At 42.3% G+C, this 19,921-nt stretch overlaps 1 protein-coding gene across 1 annotated transcript in view; it reads right to left on the bottom strand.

Moving 5' to 3' along the window:
- Positions 1–285: 285 nt before the first annotated feature.
- polr3b (polymerase (RNA) III (DNA directed) polypeptide B) overlaps positions 286–19,921 on the bottom strand; it is a 100,293-nt gene continuing 80,657 nt past the window's right edge. Inside the window, exons 24-28 of the mRNA XM_068050213.1 lie at positions 10,239–10,342; positions 5,798–5,964; positions 3,449–3,562; positions 2,579–2,752; positions 286–877 (exon numbers count right to left, since the gene is read on the bottom strand). Of these exons, the coding sequence (XP_067906314.1) occupies positions 748–877; positions 2,579–2,752; positions 3,449–3,562; positions 5,798–5,964; positions 10,239–10,342 (689 nt within the window). The 3' untranslated portion in view covers positions 286–747. The remainder of the gene's footprint in view (positions 878–2,578; positions 2,753–3,448; positions 3,563–5,797; positions 5,965–10,238; positions 10,343–19,921) is intronic.

Below are 19,921 nucleotides of genomic sequence, written 5' to 3'. Positions count from 1 at the left end.
CTGTGGATGCTCATTCATTGATTATATTTAAGACATAGCTCGATAGATTTCTAGGTACTAAGGGAATTAAGGGATATGGGGATAGTGTGGGAAGGTGGAGTTGAGAAAGATCAGCCATGATCTTGTTGAATGGCAGAGCAGGCTCGATGGGCCGAATAGCCTACTCCAGCTCCTTCTTATGGGTAGTGATGACAGGTTCACAGTTTCTGCACTACTGCGAGGCGCAATTCCTTTGGCACTCAACTCAGACCCCTGTTTTTAAAATAAGATTTTTTTTAATTGAGGTATTCATAGCATACAGAATAAAACAAGGCACAGCCACACTATCAAAAATTAAATTAAATAACCCACTTCTTCTGCGAGTCTGTCTTGGCCATTCAGCTACTCCCAGCTGAATTATAACCAGCTGGTTATAAAAGAACGATGTCCGGCGGTTTTCTTGTCCGATAGTAAAACTAATTTTGGTGAACAAACACAAGGCCTTGAATAAACTCTGCTCCCTCAGTTCAAGAGAGCAAGCCAGGCCTTTATGAAGGCAGCTACAGTCAGTGCTGCTGTATTGTATCAGCCCATCAATCACAAACAAATGATTCTCTCTCCTCATCAACTCGAGCTGAACAGGGAGCATAAAACAGTCATATCTGAGGTTTCAATCGTCCGTCTACAGCTGGTGATACTCTGTAGAGAATCTTTCTACCACTTGAATCTGTGTATTTCTGCTTGAACACCTTCCTTGCTTTCCACAGATTATTCATTGTACCTGGCCAGCTTCAATCTGGGCACAATGTTCATGGACTGGAGCTCCTGAAACAGCAGTTTACAGGCATATGGGATACGCAGCGAGGAAACATGACAGGATGACTTGCAGTAATGACACCTAAAAAGACAAAATTATCCACTTTAAACAGGACAGAGTAAAATTATCCAACTACTTTAAATTTTGTTTTTAAAAAAAATCAAGTCACCTCCAGGAAGGCAGAAGAAAACAAACCTTTTGAATTGACATACCACACGGGGCTGGACTCCACTTAGTTTGAAAAGTGGAGAGAAAACCTGCAGCAACTACAGCCGATGCCTCTAATTCACCAGCACAGAACTGACCCAGTATTAAATTATATCTATTAGGGGTTTACAGTGAATATAGCTCTGTAGAGTTTAAACTGCATTCCAGAAAACCTAAACATTTAATGTTTTGGTAGTACAGTACTTGAGTATTGCTGAAAATAGAGACATGTTGTCTAAGCTTTTCGTCTTGCACTCGTCAGAACAATCCGCAAGAATACCAATGAAAGGGAAAACAACTTTATACTGTGCATGAGACTGCTGATTGGTTGGCAAGTGAACTCTGATTGGTAGAGGTGTTACCATGGAGAATGCACCAGTTTATGGCTCTTTGATATGTGTGCTAAGAATTACGCTGACAACCAATTTAAGATTGTCAGTCGGGCTTGCAGTGTGGTGCATTTATATATAGGGCCCTGTTCTTTTCAGATAAAAAGAACATGTACACACACTGCGCCTGTTTCAGCTAAATAAAATAAGTGGCAGCCACCTGCTGGTTCATTCCTCAGGGAAATGCCTTGACCAGAGTTGAGCTGCCTGGTTTAAATTTCAAACAAAACTTGGCAATTAACTGTCTGTCACCATAAACTGGTGCATTCTCCATGGCAACGCCTCTACCAGAGTTCACTTGCCAACCAATCAGCACTCTCTTCTCATACAGCATAAAGTTGTTGTTTTCCCTTACATTGATATTCTTGCGGATTGTCCTGATGAGTGCAAGACGAAAAGCTTCAACAACATGTTTCTATTTACAGCAATATTTAATGTTTTCTGAGCAAGTTACAGATTAATTGGCTGTGGTGCCACAGTTTGAGAAAATCTGAAATCTCTGCACATTAGATAAACATCAATGCAATTTTAATATGGTTAAAATGTTTAGTACAAGTCACATTTCCAAAGCATTAGCATGTTGTCAGAGACCAGGATAAGTATGGTGAACAGGTAAGATAGAGGTTATGGCACAGGATGAGAAATTCAAGAGCAGGTTCAATCCCCATCCTGTCAAGTGGTGATGTTAAAAATCAATAAATTTGGTAACTGGTGGGAAAAAATGGTTGGTGTGGCTTCCATGACTTCCATTTCTATAGCGCCTTTCACAACCTCAAGACCTCCCAAAGTGTTCACAGCTGATGAAGTACTTTTGATGCGTGAAACACAGAAGCCAATTTATACACAGCAAGATCCCACAAACAGCAATGGATAACGACCAGATAATGTGTTTTTAGTGGTGTTGGCTGAAGTGCCATGAGGTCTTTTACATTCACCTGTGAGGGAAGATGGGGCCTCGGGTTAACATCTCATCCAAAAGACGGCAGCTATGGCACTGCAGCACTCCCTCAGTACTGCACTGAAGTGTCAGACTGGAGTGATTTCACTCAAGTCTCTGGAGAGGAGCTTCAACTCCCAACCTTCTGAATCAGAGGCAAAAGTGCTATCCACTGAGCCACTACTGATGGGATAATGCCAGCTAATGTTCTCAGGGCACCTCACAATGACTAAAAGCAGCTGTACTCACCAGCCAGAGTATCCCAGCAGACCACACTGCCCACAGACATCCACCTCAAACGCATCACTGGAGATCATCAACCTCTCCAAAAGCATCATGCTGGCTCCGTAGCCAATCAGGCAGTCTCGTTCCATCTCACCAAGACGCAAACCACCATCGCGCGATCGACCTTCTGTTGGTTGTCTGGAGGGTCGAGATTTGCGACAATTGTCACCATATCAGTGCATGAGCTGCCAAGTTACAAAGTACCGACACTGGTATCTATACAATGGGGATCTTGCATGATTCAAAAGCCACCATCCTACATACTCATCCAAGATACTCAAACCAAGCAGCAGCCTGATCAGAGAAATAGTTCAAAACAGAATATTTAACACAAATAAACTCATTCTGTTTAGTGATTATCTTTTACACCCCCCCCAAAAGGCTTTGGATCAACTGAAATTTTCCAACGCTAAAATTAATAGTTTTTCATTAGGAAAGGGTATCAGGAGTATGGAGCAAATGTGGGTAAACAAAGTTGCAGTACAGATGTGCCATGAGCTAACAAAATGGCCTCCTCCTCTTTGTATCTTGAGGTCTTTTATTCTAACCCTTAAAGCTGCCCTTTTCATTTAATTTTCAGAACATTGTTAATTGAAAGCCGTACAAGAGCGGGGACGAACAGTCCAGTTCACACTAAGCCAGACAGTTCACTAGATTTCAATGAACATTAGGTTAATTCCAATAATTTTACCTTCAGGATCCTTACTTCTCACCATACACGTTGAACTGTTCCAATCAGCTGGTCAAGGATTCTGACTGCTGGTCTCTATGCAGTGCTGCAGGATTAATTTAACACAATAATGAGGCAATTATTTAACAGTGGAGAGAACTCACCTGGTGAGGACTGCTCGAGGACCTCGTGCCCGAGCGTGCATCTTGTCCAGGACCATGTGCTTCAGCTTCTGGTAGTACACAGGACCAAAGTAGATGTACGCCTCCAATGGTTCACTGGAAGAGTGAGAGAGGGAGGGAGTTGGTGAGGGAGGGAGTTAGTGACAGTGCATGTCTGACAGCACGTGAGCGAGAGACAGGGGACACGATGTATAGACTTTCTTTTAAAAAAAAACAAGAACAGGGCAGAGAGGTTTAGGGAGCGAATTCTACAGCCTAGGGCTGAAGAAACGGCCGCCAATAGTGGGAGCAAGGCTGTGGGTAATGCACAAGAGGCCAGAGTTGGAGCTGTAGGGTCAGTGTGGGCACTGATACTGGGTGCACTACACAGAATTATATTGTTGGTGCAAAGTAAAACTCCCATTACCTCTGGGTCACTTTCCAGGAACTCCCTGTGGGAGTAACAGTGGTGCAAGGCGACAGCCAACAATCTTAAGGGCAATTATAAATTCCAGCTTTGCCAACGGCACCCATATCCAGAGAATGAATAAAAAAAAATTTATACTCCAGTTGTAATGTAAATTCACTCAGAGAATTCCGGCAACACTCTGCACTCAAGACACACTTAAGGGATCTCAGTAATTTTTAACTGCCCAGATCTCTACTCTTATACATTATATTTTCTATCACACACTCAAGATGATTTCTGAAACACAAACATATAAAATATGGAATAATCACATACTACAATTTGATCGGAGGTCCTTAACTCTCGAGAGTTCAGTGAATATGTATTTCACACTTCTGTCTGCACTATTTGAAAGAAGGACCTTGCATTTAGATGGAGCCTTACATCTGCATGACCTCCCAAAGCACCAGCACATAATGAATTGCTTTATGAAGTGCACTCACTGTTGTTGCGTAGGCAAATGGGGCAGAAAATTGGTACAATCTGTAATGAGATAAATGACTAGTTAATCTGTTTTTGGTCGGGGATAAATATTGACCAGGACGCTGGGAGAACTCCTCTGCTCGTCTTTGGCTAGGATAGGTGCCATAGGATACATCACATCTACTTGATTGGGCAGCTGGAGCTGGAGCCTTGGTTTTATGTCTCATCCAGAAAACGGCACCTCTGACAGTGCAGCACTGAAGTGTTAGATGAGTTTATATGTTTAAGTCCTAATCTCAGAACTAAACTGACAGTGAAGAGGTAGTTCCCATTGCTTTCAGATCCCACAGTGAAGTCACATTGGTTTGAATTATGTACTTTGCAGCAGAGGTTACACATTGGTGTACTTTTAAGGCTAAAAGTCGACAAAGATACAGTAACACTGATTGCAACATATCCTGTAATTGTAGAGTTCAGGAGAATCACAGAATGATGCAGCACAGAAAGCCATTCAGCCCATTGTGCTTGTGCTGGCTCTTCAAAAGAGCTATTCAAATAGTCCCACTCTTTCCCCACAGCTCTGAAGATTTTTCTCTTCAAGTATTTATTCGGTTCCCTTTGGAAATTTATCAAACCAGCTTCACTCCCCCTTCAGGCAGTGCATTCCAGATCACAACTCATAAGAAAAAAAAATAATTTCCCCTCTTGTTCTTTTATCTTAATCTTAAATCTGTGACCTCTGGTTATTGACCCTTCTACCACTGGAAATAGTTTCTCCTTCTTCTTTGGCCTCCTTGTCTCGAGAGAATGGGTAAGCTTTTAGATAGGTATATGGATAAAGGAGAATGATGGGGTATAGATTAAATTGTCCTTGACAGAGGACAAAGGATCGGCACAACATCGTGGGCCGAAGGGCCTGTTCTGTGCTGTATTTTCTATGTTCTATGTTCTATGTTCTATAAGCGCCTGGAGTGGCTACAAAGGCCAATTCTAGAGTGACAGACTCTTCCATGGGCGCTGCAGATAAAATTGGTTGTCGGGGCTGTTACACAATTGGCTCTCCCCTTGCGCTTCTGTCTTTTTTCCTGCCAACTGCTAAGTTTCTTCGACTCGCCATGCTTTAGCCCCGCCTTTATGGTTGCCCGCCAGCTCTGGCGATCGCTGGCAACTGACTCCCACGACTTGTGATCAATGTCACATCACGTTTGCAGACGTCTTTAAAGCGGCGACATGGACGGCCGATGGGTCTGGTACCAGTGACGAGCTCGCTGTACAGCGAGTTTCTCCTTATTTACTCTATTAAAACCCTTCATGATTTTGAATAACTCTATCAAATCTCCCCTTAACCTTCTCTGCTCCAAGGAGAGCAATCCCAGTTTTTCCTAGCACCATTCTGACTGATGTGGAGGGATTAAGGTTTATTGAAGTGCATCAGGATTAACTGCATGAATCAGACATACCCGGTGATTCCAGAGGTTACATAGTCCTTGCCCAGATAGCTGTAACCGTAATGTATCAGATCCTCACAAACATCCTTTACTTTGCTGCCACCAAAGGCAGTGCCATAGTGGAACCTGCCATCCAGGATACCAGCCTTTCCTGCCAGCAGCTCGATCAATTTACCGACCTATGAAAATAAGATGACAGCAGGAAACACAACAAATCCTGGAAAATCACAGTTCAGAATCAATAACTACTACCCCAATTCTCGACCTTGCTTTCACCAACCTCTGTTGCTTTGCTCCACCCTACCACAGTGGCCTGCTCCAATGTGTGCCCCCCAAAGGTTACCCCCTTGTCCCCATCGCCTAATTCTCCCTTCCCCAAATCCCTCTGCTTCTCCACTAACACTCCCATCCTTTGGCACTTGCTTTCTATGTCGCTTGCCACCTCGCTCCCCTGCTCCCCAAAGTGGTGTCGCCAGGCAAGGGTGTTGGGATTTATTTTACATTCCTACACTAATTGCCCCTTTCCTCCCTGGCTGACTGGTAAACAGCTGTGGCCCAGAAACATTAAAACCAGACACGAGTTAAACCTTGCCCAACTAAATTTTTTTCATTTCATACAAGATGAGACTTCATGAAGTTGATTCTGAGAAGTTCTTGTCAATCCTTTGTCTCAATGGATGGGTAATAAATGCCAGCCTTGCCTGTGTCACCCACATCATAAGAACAGATTTTTAAAAAATCCCGACATACCTTTAAAAATCATTAAACCATAATTTTATACATTTCAGTTCAGTCTCCCCTCAGCCTTGTGTTTCAAATAAAACAATCCTAGCTTATCCAATCTATCCTTATAACTAAAATTCTCCAGTCCAGGCAACATCCTCATAAATCTCCCCTGTACTTTCTCTAGTGCAATCACATCTTCCCTATAGTGCGGTGACCAGTACTCCAGCTGTGGCCTAACTAGTGTTTTATTAAGTTCCAGCATAACCTCCCAGCTCTTATATTCTATGCCTTGGCTAATAAAGGCACGTATCCTATGTCTTCTTGACCACCAGCCACCTTCAGGGATCTGTCAACATGTCTAGGTCCTTCTGTTCTTCCACACCGCTCAGTGTCCTACCATTTATTGTGTATTCCTTTGCCTTGTTAGCCTTCCCCAAATGCATTACCTCATATTCTCTGGATTGAACTCCATTTGCCACTGTTTCACACACCTGACTAGTCCATTGATATCTTCCTGCAGTCTACAGGAAAAAGGAAGGAACCTAGTACTGAGCCCTGAGTAACCCCACTGGAAACAGCCTTCCAGTCACTAGAACGCCCATCAACCATTACCCTTTGCTTTCTGCCTCTGAGCCAATTTTGGATCCAACCTGCCACTTTGCCTTGGATGCCAAAGACTTTTATTTTCGTGACCAATCTGCCATGTGGGTCTTATCAAAAGCCTTGCTAAAGTCCATACAGACTACATAAAATGCCCTACCCTCATCAACCCTCCTTATTACCTCCTTAAAAAATTCAATCAAGTTAGTCAGACATGACCTTCCCTTTAAATCCGTACAGACTGTCTTTGATTAATCAGTCTTTCGAAATGAAGAATTCTCCTGTCCCTCAGAATTTTTTTTCCAATAATTTTTCCACCACCAAGGTTAGGCTGACTGGTCTTTAATTATTCAGTCTATCCCTTTCTCCCTTTTTAAACAATGGTAAAATATTAGCTGCCCTCCAGTCCTCTGGCACCACATCTGTAGTCAGAGTAGATTGGAAATTAAATGGTCAGAACCTCTGCTATTCCTTTGCTTGCTTCCCTCAAAGGGCTCGGATACATTTCATCCGGGCCTGGGGATTTAACCACTTTCAAAGATGTTCAAACCCCTTAATACTTCCTCTCTCACAATGTTAATTTCATCTAATATTTCACACTCCTCCTTCCTGATTGCAATTTCTATATCGTCCTTTTCTTTTGCGAAAACCACACCATCATCCTCCGCCTCCATACACAGGTTACCCTTATGGGCCCTAATAGGCCCTTCTCTTTATTTAGTTATCCTCTTGCTCTTGAAAGGATCATAGGAAATAGGAGCAGGAGTAGGCTATTCAGCCCGTCAAGCCCACTAAACCATTCACAAAGATCATGGCTGATCATCTACCTCGACGTCATTTTTCTCCACTATCCCCATATCCCTTGATGTCAGTATTCAGCAATCTATCGATTTCTGTCTTGAATATGCTCAATCATTGAGCTTCCACAGCCCTCTGGGATAGAGAGAATTCCACAGATTCACCACCCTGAGTAAAGAAATTCCTCCTCATCTCAGTCTTAAATGGCCTGCACCTTATTCCGAAACTGTGTACCCTGGTTCTAGACTCACCAGCCAGAGGAAACATCCTATCCACATCCACCCTATCATGCCCTGGAAGAATTTTTTAAGTTTCAATGAGATCACCTCACACTCTTCAAAACTCTAGAGAATACAGGCCCAGTTTCTGAAATCTCTCTTAAGACAATCCTGCCATCCCAGGGCTTAGTCTGGTGAACCTCTGCTATACTCCTTGTATGGCAAGTATATCCTTCCGTTGATCAGGGAACTGTACACAATACTCCAGGTGCGGTCTCACCAAGGCTTTATACAATTGAAGCAATACATCTGGACTCCTGTACTCAAAACCCCATGCACTAAAGGGCAACATACCATTTGCCTTCTTAATTGCTTACTGCACCTGCATACTAGCTTTTAGTGACTCATGAACAAGGACACCCAGGCCTCTTTGGACATCAACACTTCCCAAACTCTCACCATTTAAGAAACACACTGCCTTTCTGTTTTTTCTACCAAAGTGGATCACTTCACTTATTCACATTATATTCCATCTGCCATGTTCCTGCCCATTCACTTAGCCTGTCCAAACAAATCCCCTTGAAGCCTTCTTACATCCTCCTCACAACTTATATTCCCTCCTTGTTTTGTGTCATCTGCAAATTAGGAAATATTACAATTGGTTCCCATATCCAAATCACTTATATAGATTGTAAACAGCTGTAGCCCAAGCACTAATCTTTGCAGTATCCAACTTGGAACTGCCTGCCATCCTGAGAATGACCCATTTATTCCTACATTCGCTGCATGAAAAAGTTTTTCCTCATGTCACTTTTGCTTCTCTTACCAAATACTTTAAATCTGTGCCCTCTTGTTCTTGATCCTTTCATGAGTGGGAACAGTTTCTCTCTATCTACTCTGTCCAGGCCCCTCATGATTTTAAATACCTCTATCAAATCACCTCTCAGCCTTCTCTTCTGCAAGTAAAACAGTCCTAACTTCTCCAAACTATCTTCCCTGGATGAGTTATCTCATCCTTTATAATAGATTCTAACATTTTCCTTACTACGGACGTCAAACTAACAGGTCTGTAGTTCTCGGTTATCACTCTCGCTCCCTTCTTAAATAGTGGGGTTACATTTGCTACTTTCCAGTCTGCAGGAACCCTTCCAGAATCTATAGAATTGTGGGCCCTTGAGCCCATTCAATTGGATCAGGGCTGATCAGCGCCTCAACTCCATTTACTCTCCTTAAACTCCTTGATACCCTTACCAAACATACATCTATCAATCTCAGTCTTGAAAGCTCCAAGTGACCCCCAGAATCCATAGCCTTTTGGGGAACAGAGTACCAGAATTCCACAATCCTTTGTGTGGAAAAAAAACTTGCATTGGCAATTTTGCAATTATAAGCTAACTAAGCACGTTCAGAGTTTGAGTGTGTGTGGAAAGTCTTCTGGCCAGCTCTCCCTCTAAGCTCACAATAAAAATGAAACAGAAAGGGTTGCAAGTCTTTTAGTGTGTGGCCACACTGGAGCTGCTGGTCAGGTTACAGTGACCAGGGTCCTGATTACATTGCTTAGCTCTTAGCTGGCTAGACCCCTAGCTGTCCTGTTTAGGAGTGAGCTTCTATCTGTCTGGATACATGGCTAGAGCTTTCTTCCAACATTAAACAGTTAGAGCACAGCAAGTGGAGAATTCCTATTCGCTGAATGACATGACTGAGGTGAAGGAGGTTTATAAAGTATCCAAGAATTTTAACTGACCCTTGAGGACTATGTAAACCACGTTTGGCACTGAATTGGATTTATAAAGTCAAATTGGAGTGCTGCAATAAAAATGCCCCCAGCAGTCACACGCCAGGACAAGCTGAACCCCACTCCAGATAAAAATTGCAAGCTTAGTGGTGGTACAAAGCGGAATTGAGGAGAATGGAGTGCAACTGACCCCTAGTGTTCCAATGTCCAGACACTGCCATGCAAAGGTGGGAATCCCTTTACGGAAGCTTTTTCTTCCAGTTAAGTAGAAACACTTTGGCCTCCATTCAGATCTCTTTGGGGAGACCATCAGTTTATTGGCATTGCAATAGATCTGCAGTAAATTGCTACACAGAATAGGATAGTTGAGACTCACTGTCATTCGGGAGGGGTAACCATGAGGATTCATGATGATATCTGGACAGATTCCACTGTCGCAGAATGGCATGTCTTCCTGAGGCACAATCAAACCACAGACACCTAGGGGAGTGAGAGATATTTACTAAAAGTTGCTTGCAGTAACTGTTGTAATTACTCACAAATGCACCACCCACTCATCAGTATTCTACAAAGACACTGTAATCATAGTTACATTTTCAAACCACACTGATCACTTGGGACATTTTCACTTGATAATGTGGAATGTTAGATGTTTACAGAATATCAGGTTTTGAAAGATGCTGTTACCATTCTATGATTCTATATGATTAGCTCCAACAGTACTTTTCACTGGATCACAATAGGTTAACTTTATAGTTAGACGGTTACGTTACTGGACCAGAGGCTGGACTAAAATCTAGAGAATGGGAGTTCATAACAGCTTGAGCTTTTGAATTCAGTTTTAAAAATAATCTGACAATAAAGAGCTGAAAATGATTATGTGACTCCAATCCCATACCAACTTGGTTAATTCGCAACAAGCCACTCAGTTATATCAGGACAATTAGGGATGGGCAATAAGTACCAGCCTCCTCAGTGAAAGCCACAACCTGAGAATTAATTTTAGAAAACATGGAAAGGCAGGATTGAGAGCGGAGGCTTTTCCAATATACAAGAGCTCCAAGCTCTGAGCAAATACAACCCTGACGGGGATAGAGATATAGTTGCTTAAACTCAGTGACGCTGGATGTTAGGAATTCTCAGCCAGGTTAAAGTTGCTAGATTAGAGAGAGATTTACTTTACTGGAGGGGAGATAATGTTTGAATCGCAGGTAATACCTGTAGCAGGGTGGGATTGTCGAGCATCCTACTCACATGGTTGTAAATTCCTATGGATGGGGGCGGTGGGAGAGACAAGGCCACGCAACAAACACCAGCTAAAAGGGGCTAAACACAAGACCCTACAGTTCGCTAACCAACACTTTTGGTTTAACAGGTGAATAAGCATCTTTGGGAAAAATTCATGCATCCTTCTTGTATGGTGAAATAAGCACAACTGTGAATTGCAGCAGACTGTGGAAAACATAGACTGCTAAGGCCACAGAGGGCCAGTGTGTGTTGTTTGTTTTGTGTGAAAGGGAATGATAAAAGATGCATGAAATTGACACAGAAAGGCAGGAAAACAGAAAGAAGCGAGGCTGCTCCATCAGAGGCAGTGTGTAGCCTTTGGTGAGCTGCATAACAATGGGATCCACACATCCAAGCACAGATCCAACACAGCTGTGGGTTTCATTAGATGAAGAGACTGGTGACTAAAGTAAATAATTAACCTATTGTGATCCAGTGAAAGTACTGACAGAGCTAACCATATCCAAGGAATTTTAATAACATTTCCCCAATTTAATTGCACATACACAAGTCTATTTTATTGCCTTCGTGGTTTGGACGCACCACTTGTATTAAAACCAATCCTGTAACAACATTTTAAAATGCAGACTAAAAGCAATATGATTTTCAGTGGAGTGTCAAGAACTTAGACATTTTTAAAAAATGCTTAGGAATTACTCAAGTCAAAGCTCATGATCTTATCACTCAAAAAATCCAACAAAACCCAAGACCATCACTCAACAGAGGTAAAGCCAGAATCGCCACTAGAATCTCAGACTACTTTAATCTCTGTATTTTGTTGCACTGTGCTAACAACAAGGCTTCTAATTAAACCACGCCAGCTCTTCGGCACAAGATTTTCCTCAGGCTCAGTTATATTTTCCCACTAAATAACGCAGCCTAAGCTAAAGTGTGTGAATACTAATTAATACAGAAAGATTAAAATACTTTTGGGAGTAGCTATTATGAACAATTAGCGCAGAGCCTTTAGAAGCTGCAGATGGAGAGAATGGGTTAAGGGCTTCTTTGCAACACAGTTAGCATTTACTGTTTCACTCCTAGATTGTGTTTGTGGGAGGCAATTATGTGCCATAAAATGGTAATGTAACTGTTTTGCATACTTAATTGGGAGGTCACAAGGTTACCAGTTCAGGACTTGTATCTGAAAACATGCACTGCGGGACACTTAATAGCTGTTTGTGCCTTTCACATTTCACAGCGATGTCACAATGACCAAGGAGAGTTTTAAAAAGTTTTTTTTTTAAAGTTGTACTCATCAAGCGCTCCTACTGGAATTTGCAGGAATGCTTAAAGTGCAATATTAAAGGGATAAAATGTTTTATCCTGAATAGTTTCAAGATAACGTATTTGCACACCTTGAGCTGGGTACATCCCTGATCATTTTAGATGTTGAAATCTTAGGGTTCACGCTGCAGTGAATAATTTGGTAATTATTAACACCACCAAGTCGCATTTAAAAGTTTTAAACACCATCAAATCCAAGGATTAGGCCGGTTATAAATCAGGAAATTAGAGGCACGTTTAATAATGGGGGACTTTCAATCTTCATATACATTGGGCAAACCAAATTTGCAGTAATAACACGGAGCACGAGTGCATGGAATGTATACCAAATAATTTTCTAGATCAGTATGGCAAGCACCCAACTAGGGAACAAACTATTTTGGATACCAACATACGAATTAGGAGGAGTAGGCCACTCGGCCCTTCAAGCCTGCCCCGCCATTCAGTAAGTTCATGGCTGAACTGATTATTCCACATTTCCACCTACCCCCGATAACCTTCCACCTCCTTGCTTATCAAGAATCTATCTACCTCTGCTTTAAAAATATTCAATCTAGTATTCTGCAATGAGAACGTGATTAATAACCTTGTAGTAAAGGGCCTTTAGGGAAGAGTGACCATAATATGATAGAATTTTATATTGAGTTTAAAAGTGATTTAATTAAATCTGAAAGGTCTTACATCTAAACAAAATAATCGAAATAGGTATGAGTGGCGAGTTGGCTAAGGTACATTGGGAAACTAGATTAAAACATAACGGTAGACAAGCAATGGTTAGCATTTAAAGAATTAATTCATAATTTGCAACAATATTCATTCCTTTAAGGCAGAAAAAACCCACTGAAAGTGGTCCACCTGTGACTAACGAGAGGAATTAAAGATAGTGTTAGATCAAAGGAAGTGGCTTATAATGTTGCCAAAAAGAGTAGCAAGCCTAAAGATCTGGAGGATTTTAGAATTCAGCAAAGGAGGGCCAAGAAATCAAAAAGGAAACAGAAGATAAAATACGAGAATAGACTAGCAAGAGACATAAAGACAAACTGCAAACATTTTTATAGGTATGTAAAATAGGATGAGATTAGGTCAAAGTAAATGCAAGTGCAGGTGAAATTATAATGGGGAATAAGGAAATGGCAGAGACATGAAGCAAATACTTCGTTTCGGTCTTCAGAGTAGAAGACAAAAAAATCTAGAAATAATGGGGAAGCAAGGATCTTGTGAGAATGAAGCAAAAACAGAAAATGCTGAAAATATTCAGCAGGTCTGGCAGCATCTGTGGAGAAAGAAGCAGTTAATGTTTCAGGTCGATGACCTTTCATCAGAACCCAACCCAGTGTCTGGCTAGAACTAGTGAGAATGAGGAACTTAAAGAAATCAATGTAAGTAAATAAATTGGCACTGGAGAAATTAATGGGACTAAGTGACAACAAATCTCCTGGATCTGACCACCTGCATCCAAAGGTTTTAAAAGAGGTAGCTGCAGAGATAATAGATGCATTAGCTTCGATTGTCCAGAATTCTTTAGATTCTAGAAAGTTCCCAAGAATTGAAAGGGGTAGCAAACATAACCCCACTATTTAAGAAAGGGGGAAAGAGAGAAAATGGGGAAAACTATAGGCCAATTAGCAGGCAAAATGCTAGAATCTATAATTAGCGATGTGGTAACAGAGCACTTAGAAAATGATATGATTAAACAGAGTCAACATGGGTTTATGAAAGGGAAATCATCTTTGGAAAATCTGCTGGAATTGTTTGAGGATGCAACTGGTAGGATGAATAAGGGGGAACCGTGGATGTGCTGTATTTGGATTTTCAAAGAGCATTCGATAAGGTGCCACATGAGAGGTTATTACACAAAATTAGGACTCATGAGATTGGGGCTAATATATTAACATGGTTTGAGGATTGGGTAATGGACAGAAAAGAGCATAGGAATAAACAGGACATTTTCAGGTTGGCGGGCTGTAACTAGCGGGGTACCGCAAAGATCAGTACTTGCGCCTCAGCTATTTACAATCTAGATTAATGACTTAGATGAGGGGATTTAAATGTAAAGCATCCAACTTTGCTGACGAGACAAAGTTAGGTGGGCAAGTAAGTGGTGAGGATGACACAGAGACTGCAGAGGGATATAGACGTATGGATGAGTGGACAAGAACATGGCAGATGGAATATAATGTGAAGTTGCCCACTTTGGTAAGGAAACTAAAAAAATATTTTCTGAGAGACTGGGAAATGTTTGTATTCAGAGGGGCCTGGGTGTCCTTGTACATGAAACACAAAGTTAACATGCAGATATAGCAAGCAATTAAAAAGGCAAATGGTATGTTAGCTTTTGTTACAAAGGGATTGGAGAATTAGAGTATAGAAGCCTTACTACATTTATGCAGGGTATGAGTGATGTCACACCTGGAGCAGTGTGCGCAGTTTTGGTCTCCTTACCCAAGGAAGCACATAGCTGCCCTAGTGGGAGTGCAACAAAGGTTCACTAGACTGGTTTCTCGGATGATGATATTGTCCTTTGAGGAGAGATCGAGTAAATTGAGGCCTATATTTTCTGACGTTTAGAAGAATGAGGGGTATTCTAATTGAAAGATATAGCATTCTTAAGGGTAGATGGTGAGAAAATATTTTCCCTGATTGGGGAATCTAGAACACTGGGTCACAGTCTCAGAATAAGGGGTCAGCCATTTAGGGCTGAGATGAGAAGAAATTTCTTCACTCAGAGGATTGTGAATCTTTGGAATTCTCCACCACAGAGAGCTGTGGACGCTCAGTAATTGCGTATACAACACAGAGGTTGATAGGGTTTTAGCTTCTATGTGAGTTAAGGGATATGGGCTAGTGCGGGAAGGTGTAGTTAAGGGAGATCAGCCATGATCTAGTTGAATGGCAGAGCAGGCAAGAAGGGCCAAATGGCCTCCTCCAGCTTCTATTTCTTACGTTATGTCAGCAGCTTATGCATTTGAACCTGTGCAGAAGAACAGAATGAAAACCCTCTCTCTAATGCTCCAATTGTGGATCTGCTCAAATCAGGTGGGTGCACATCCACCCACAACACTCTCCATCAATAACACAAAATTGCAAACCTGGCTCAGAAATCATAAGCATGAGAAATGGAGTCACAGTCATAGAGTTATACAGCACAGAAAAAGGCCCTTCGACCCATCGTGTCCGTGCCGGCCATCAAGCACCTATCCATTCTAATCCCACTTTCCAGTACTTGGCCCGTAGCCTTGTATGCTATGGTGTTTCAAGTGCTCATCTAAATACTTCTTAAATGTTGTGAGGGCTCCTGCCTCTACCACCCCTTCAGGTAGTGTGTTCCAGATTCCAACCACCCTCTGGGTGAAAAAAATCTTTCCTCAAATCCCCTCCAAACCTCCTGCCCCTTACCTTAAATCTATGCCCCCTGGCTATTGACACCTCCGCTAAGGGAAAAAGTTTCTTCCTATCTAACCTATCTATGCCCCTCATAATTCTGTATACCTCAATCAGGTCCCCCCTCAGCCTTCTCTGCTCTAAGGAAAATAACCCTAGCCTATCCAGTCTTTCATCATAGCTGAAATGCTTCAGCCCAGGCAACATCCTGGTGAATCTCCTCTGGACCCTCTCCAGTGCAATCATATCCTTCTTATAGTGTGGCAACCAGAACTGTACACAGTATTCCAGCTGTTCCGATGAAGGGTCACTGACCCGAAACGTTAACTCTGCTTCTCTTTTCACAGATGCTGCCAAACCTGCTGAGTGATTCCAGCATTTCTTGTTTTTACTCCAGCTGTGGCCTAACTAGCATTTTGTACAGCTCCATCATAACCTCCCTGCTCTTATATTTTATGCTTTGGCTAATAAGGCAAGTATCCCATATGCCTTCCTAACCACCTCAGCTACCTGTACTGCTGCCTTCAGTGATCTATGGACAAGTACACCAAGGTCCCTCTGACCCTCTGTATTTTCTATGGTCCTACCATCCATTGTATATTCCCTTGCCTTGTTAGTCCTCCCAAAATGCATCACCTCACACTTCTCAGGATTACGTTCCATTTGCCACTGCTCTGCCCATCGTACCAGCCCTGTCCTGCTATCTAAGGCTTTCCTCCTCACTATTTACAACACCAATTTTCATGTCATTTGCGAACTTACTGATCATACCTCCTATATTCTCATCTAAATCTTTAACGTACACTACAAACAGTAAGGGTCTCAGCACCGATCCCTGAAGTACACCAGTGGTCACCGGCTTCCAATCGCAAAAACAACCCTCGGCCATCACCCTCTGCCTCCTGCCACTAAGCCAATGTTGGATCCAATTTGCCAAATTGCCCTGGATACTATGGGTTCTTATCATCTTGACCAACCTCCCATGCAGGACCTTATCAAAAGCCTTACTGAAGTCCATGTAGACTACATCAACTGCTTTACCCTCATCTACACACCTAGTCATCTCCTCGAAAAATTCAATCAAATTGGTTAGACGTGATCTCCCCCTGTCATAGCCATGCTGACTATCCTTGATTAATCCCTGCCTCTCCAAGTGGTGATTAATCCTGTCCCTCAGAATTTTTTCCAAAAGTTTCCCTACCACTGATGTTAGACTCACCGGCCTGTAATTACCTGGTTTATCCCCGCTACCCTTCTTGAATAATGGTACCACATTCACTGTCCTCCAGTCCTCTGGCACCTCTCCTGTGGCCAGAGAGGATTTGAAAATTTGTGTCAATCTCCTCCCTTGCCTCACATAGCAGCCTGGGATACATCTGATCTGGGCCTGGGGATTTATCCACTTTTAAGCCTCCTAAAACTGCTAATACCTCCTCCCTTTCAATGCTATGTTGGTCAAGTATATCACAATCCCCCTCCCTGATCTCCACACCTACATCGTCCTTCTTCATTGTGAACACATGGAGAAGTGCCTGGTGCAGCCACTTCTAAAATTAGGGCACTGCAACTGAAGAACAGAGTGGGTTTTAATTTACACCCAGTTTGTGCAAAAAAAAAGTCTGCAGCAGTTGCTGCGGATACCTGGGGTGGCCAAAAGTGAGAAGTTATTCCATTCTCCAACTTGAACATGGGAATAGGAGGCCATTCAGTCCTTCAAGCCTGTTCCAAAATTCAATCAGATCATTGGTTGATCTGTATCTTAACAGCATCTATGCCAACAAAAATCAATCTCAGTTTTGAAATTTTCAATTGACCTTCAACCTCAACAGTTTTCTGAGCAGGAGAGCTCCAGAGTTCCACTAGCCTTTTTAGAAGAAGTGCTTTCTGACATCACTCCTGAAGGGCTTTAATTTTATGTACCTGCGTTCTAGATTCCCAGAGGAAACAACTTCTACCTACCCTGTCGACTCATTAAATCATTTTAAACACTTCAATAAGTATTTTTAAAGCACCATCTTGTGTTAGGTGGATACTCTCCTGACTCCTCCAACAAAAAATTAGCTAATGAAAGTTAAAATAATGCCGTGTTGGCCAAGGTTACAAATGTTAGCACTGGGAATTTGGACACAATCCATTTCAGGCAGTATCTATAAATAGGTCTGGGTTATACAGATGCATAGGAAAGATTTCTACACTCTGTCCCTACAGAGGACTACAACCTGGTATCCTATGTTTCACACTGAACATCTGTTACCCATGCTGAGGGAGGAGACAGCCAAACTCAGGGTAGTTTTAGTCAACAGATGAACACTAACCAACAGGAATTACCCAAACTTATTTCAGACAAGATTGCTTAAGTCAGCAGATCAGATCACATTCTTTATCCCATCAGCCGGGGCTGGATCTGAAGCAAACTCCAGAGGAAAAAAGGCTAAGCCACTGCATCAAACAGTTCAAAAATATTTAAGAACAAAGGAACAGGAGAAGGCCATTCAGCCCCTCAAGCCTATCCCACCATTCAATTAGTTCATGGCCAATCTGTATCTAAATTCCATTTACTCACCTTTGCTCCATATCCCCTGATATTCTAGTCAACAAAAATCTATTGATCTTGGCCTTGAAAATTTAAATCGATTGCCAGAATCCAGAGCCATCTGGGGGAAAATTCCAGATTACCACTTTCCTTTTTGTGAAAATGCTTCATAATGTCACTCCTGAATGGCCTGGCTCTAATTTTAAGACTGTGCCACCTTGTTCTGGATTCAGAGAAAATGGTTTCTTCCCCTCAACCCTGATGGATGGTAGCATAGTGGTAATGTTACTGGACTAGTAATCCAGAGGCCCAGACTAATGCTTTGGAGAAAAGTTCAAAGCCCACCACAGCAGTTGGAGGAATTCAAAATCTGAGTACTGCTGAAATAGAGACATTTTGTCAAAGCTTTTCATCTTGCACTCATCAGGACAATTCGCAACAATACTAATTTAAGGAAAACAACAAATTTATACTGTATGAGAAGACAGTGCTAATTGGTTGGCAAGTGGACTGTGATTGGTAGAGGCGCTGCCATGGAGAATGCACCAGTTTATGGCGACTGACAGTTAAGTGGCAAGCTTTGTTTGAAATTTAAACCAGGCAGCTCGACTCGGATTAGTCAAGGCATTGCCCTGAGGAATGAACCTGCAAACGGCTGTCACTTATATAATATATAATGGCTGTCACTTATTTCGTTTAGCTGAAACAGGTGTAATGTGTTCTTTCTGTCTGCAAAGAACAGAGCCCTGCGTATTACTATATGTAGCTACCAGTACACGCAAATGCGCCACACTGTGAGCCCAACTGACAATCCTAAATTGGTTGTCAGTGTAATTCTTAGCACACTGAGGATTATTTAGCAAATGTTGTCCAATCGCGGAATCACATCTAATGTTGGACACCGGGTTTTGCAAGCACAGGTTGGTTGGGTACGGCCTGTACCTTGCCCATTGCAAACAGCGGAAGGGACATGTTATTTGATACGATCTGCCACAGTCTTTGTGACTTACGGTTCCACACACTATCAGATTGGTCTGATCGGCAACCTCGTAAATAGGGCCCAATCCATTTGCTCACCATGCAAGCTTGATGCTGCAATAGGGCGAATCAAAGACATCCTGCGTGACAATGTCTATCCTGATCAGATCATTTCTCGCTGTATATCACACAAACTTATAAATGGAGCTAAGGCCGTCATTTTCGGCCCTGAAAAGTGCCCAGTCTACCACAGATTACCCTGGAAGGGTAATGTATCCCAAAAATTTGAGCAACAGGTGAAGCTAGCTGTTTTACGCTGCTATGCAGTAGCAACACACGTGGTATGCGCCACTAACAGGATGTTGCAGTCAAGCCAAAAAGACATTCCGCCTATCACACAAATCAGTAATTGATATATGAATTTGAATGCCAGTGTGATGCTAGATATATAGGCCGTACCACCCAAAAATTCTGAAATGGCCTGGCAAGCCACCCAGTTGAAGGCGGCTCACCACTATCTGCTCAAAGGCAATTAGGGATGGGTGAAAAATGCTGGCCTTGCCAGCAAAGCTCACATCCCAAGAATGAATACAAAA

Source organism: Heterodontus francisci, chromosome 18 (genome assembly GCF_036365525.1).
Source record: "Heterodontus francisci isolate sHetFra1 chromosome 18, sHetFra1.hap1, whole genome shotgun sequence".
Lineage (NCBI taxonomy): Eukaryota > Metazoa > Chordata > Chondrichthyes > Heterodontiformes > Heterodontidae > Heterodontus > Heterodontus francisci.
Note: the sequence above shows the minus strand (reverse complement) of the source record. Positions and strands in the feature narration are given on the sequence as shown.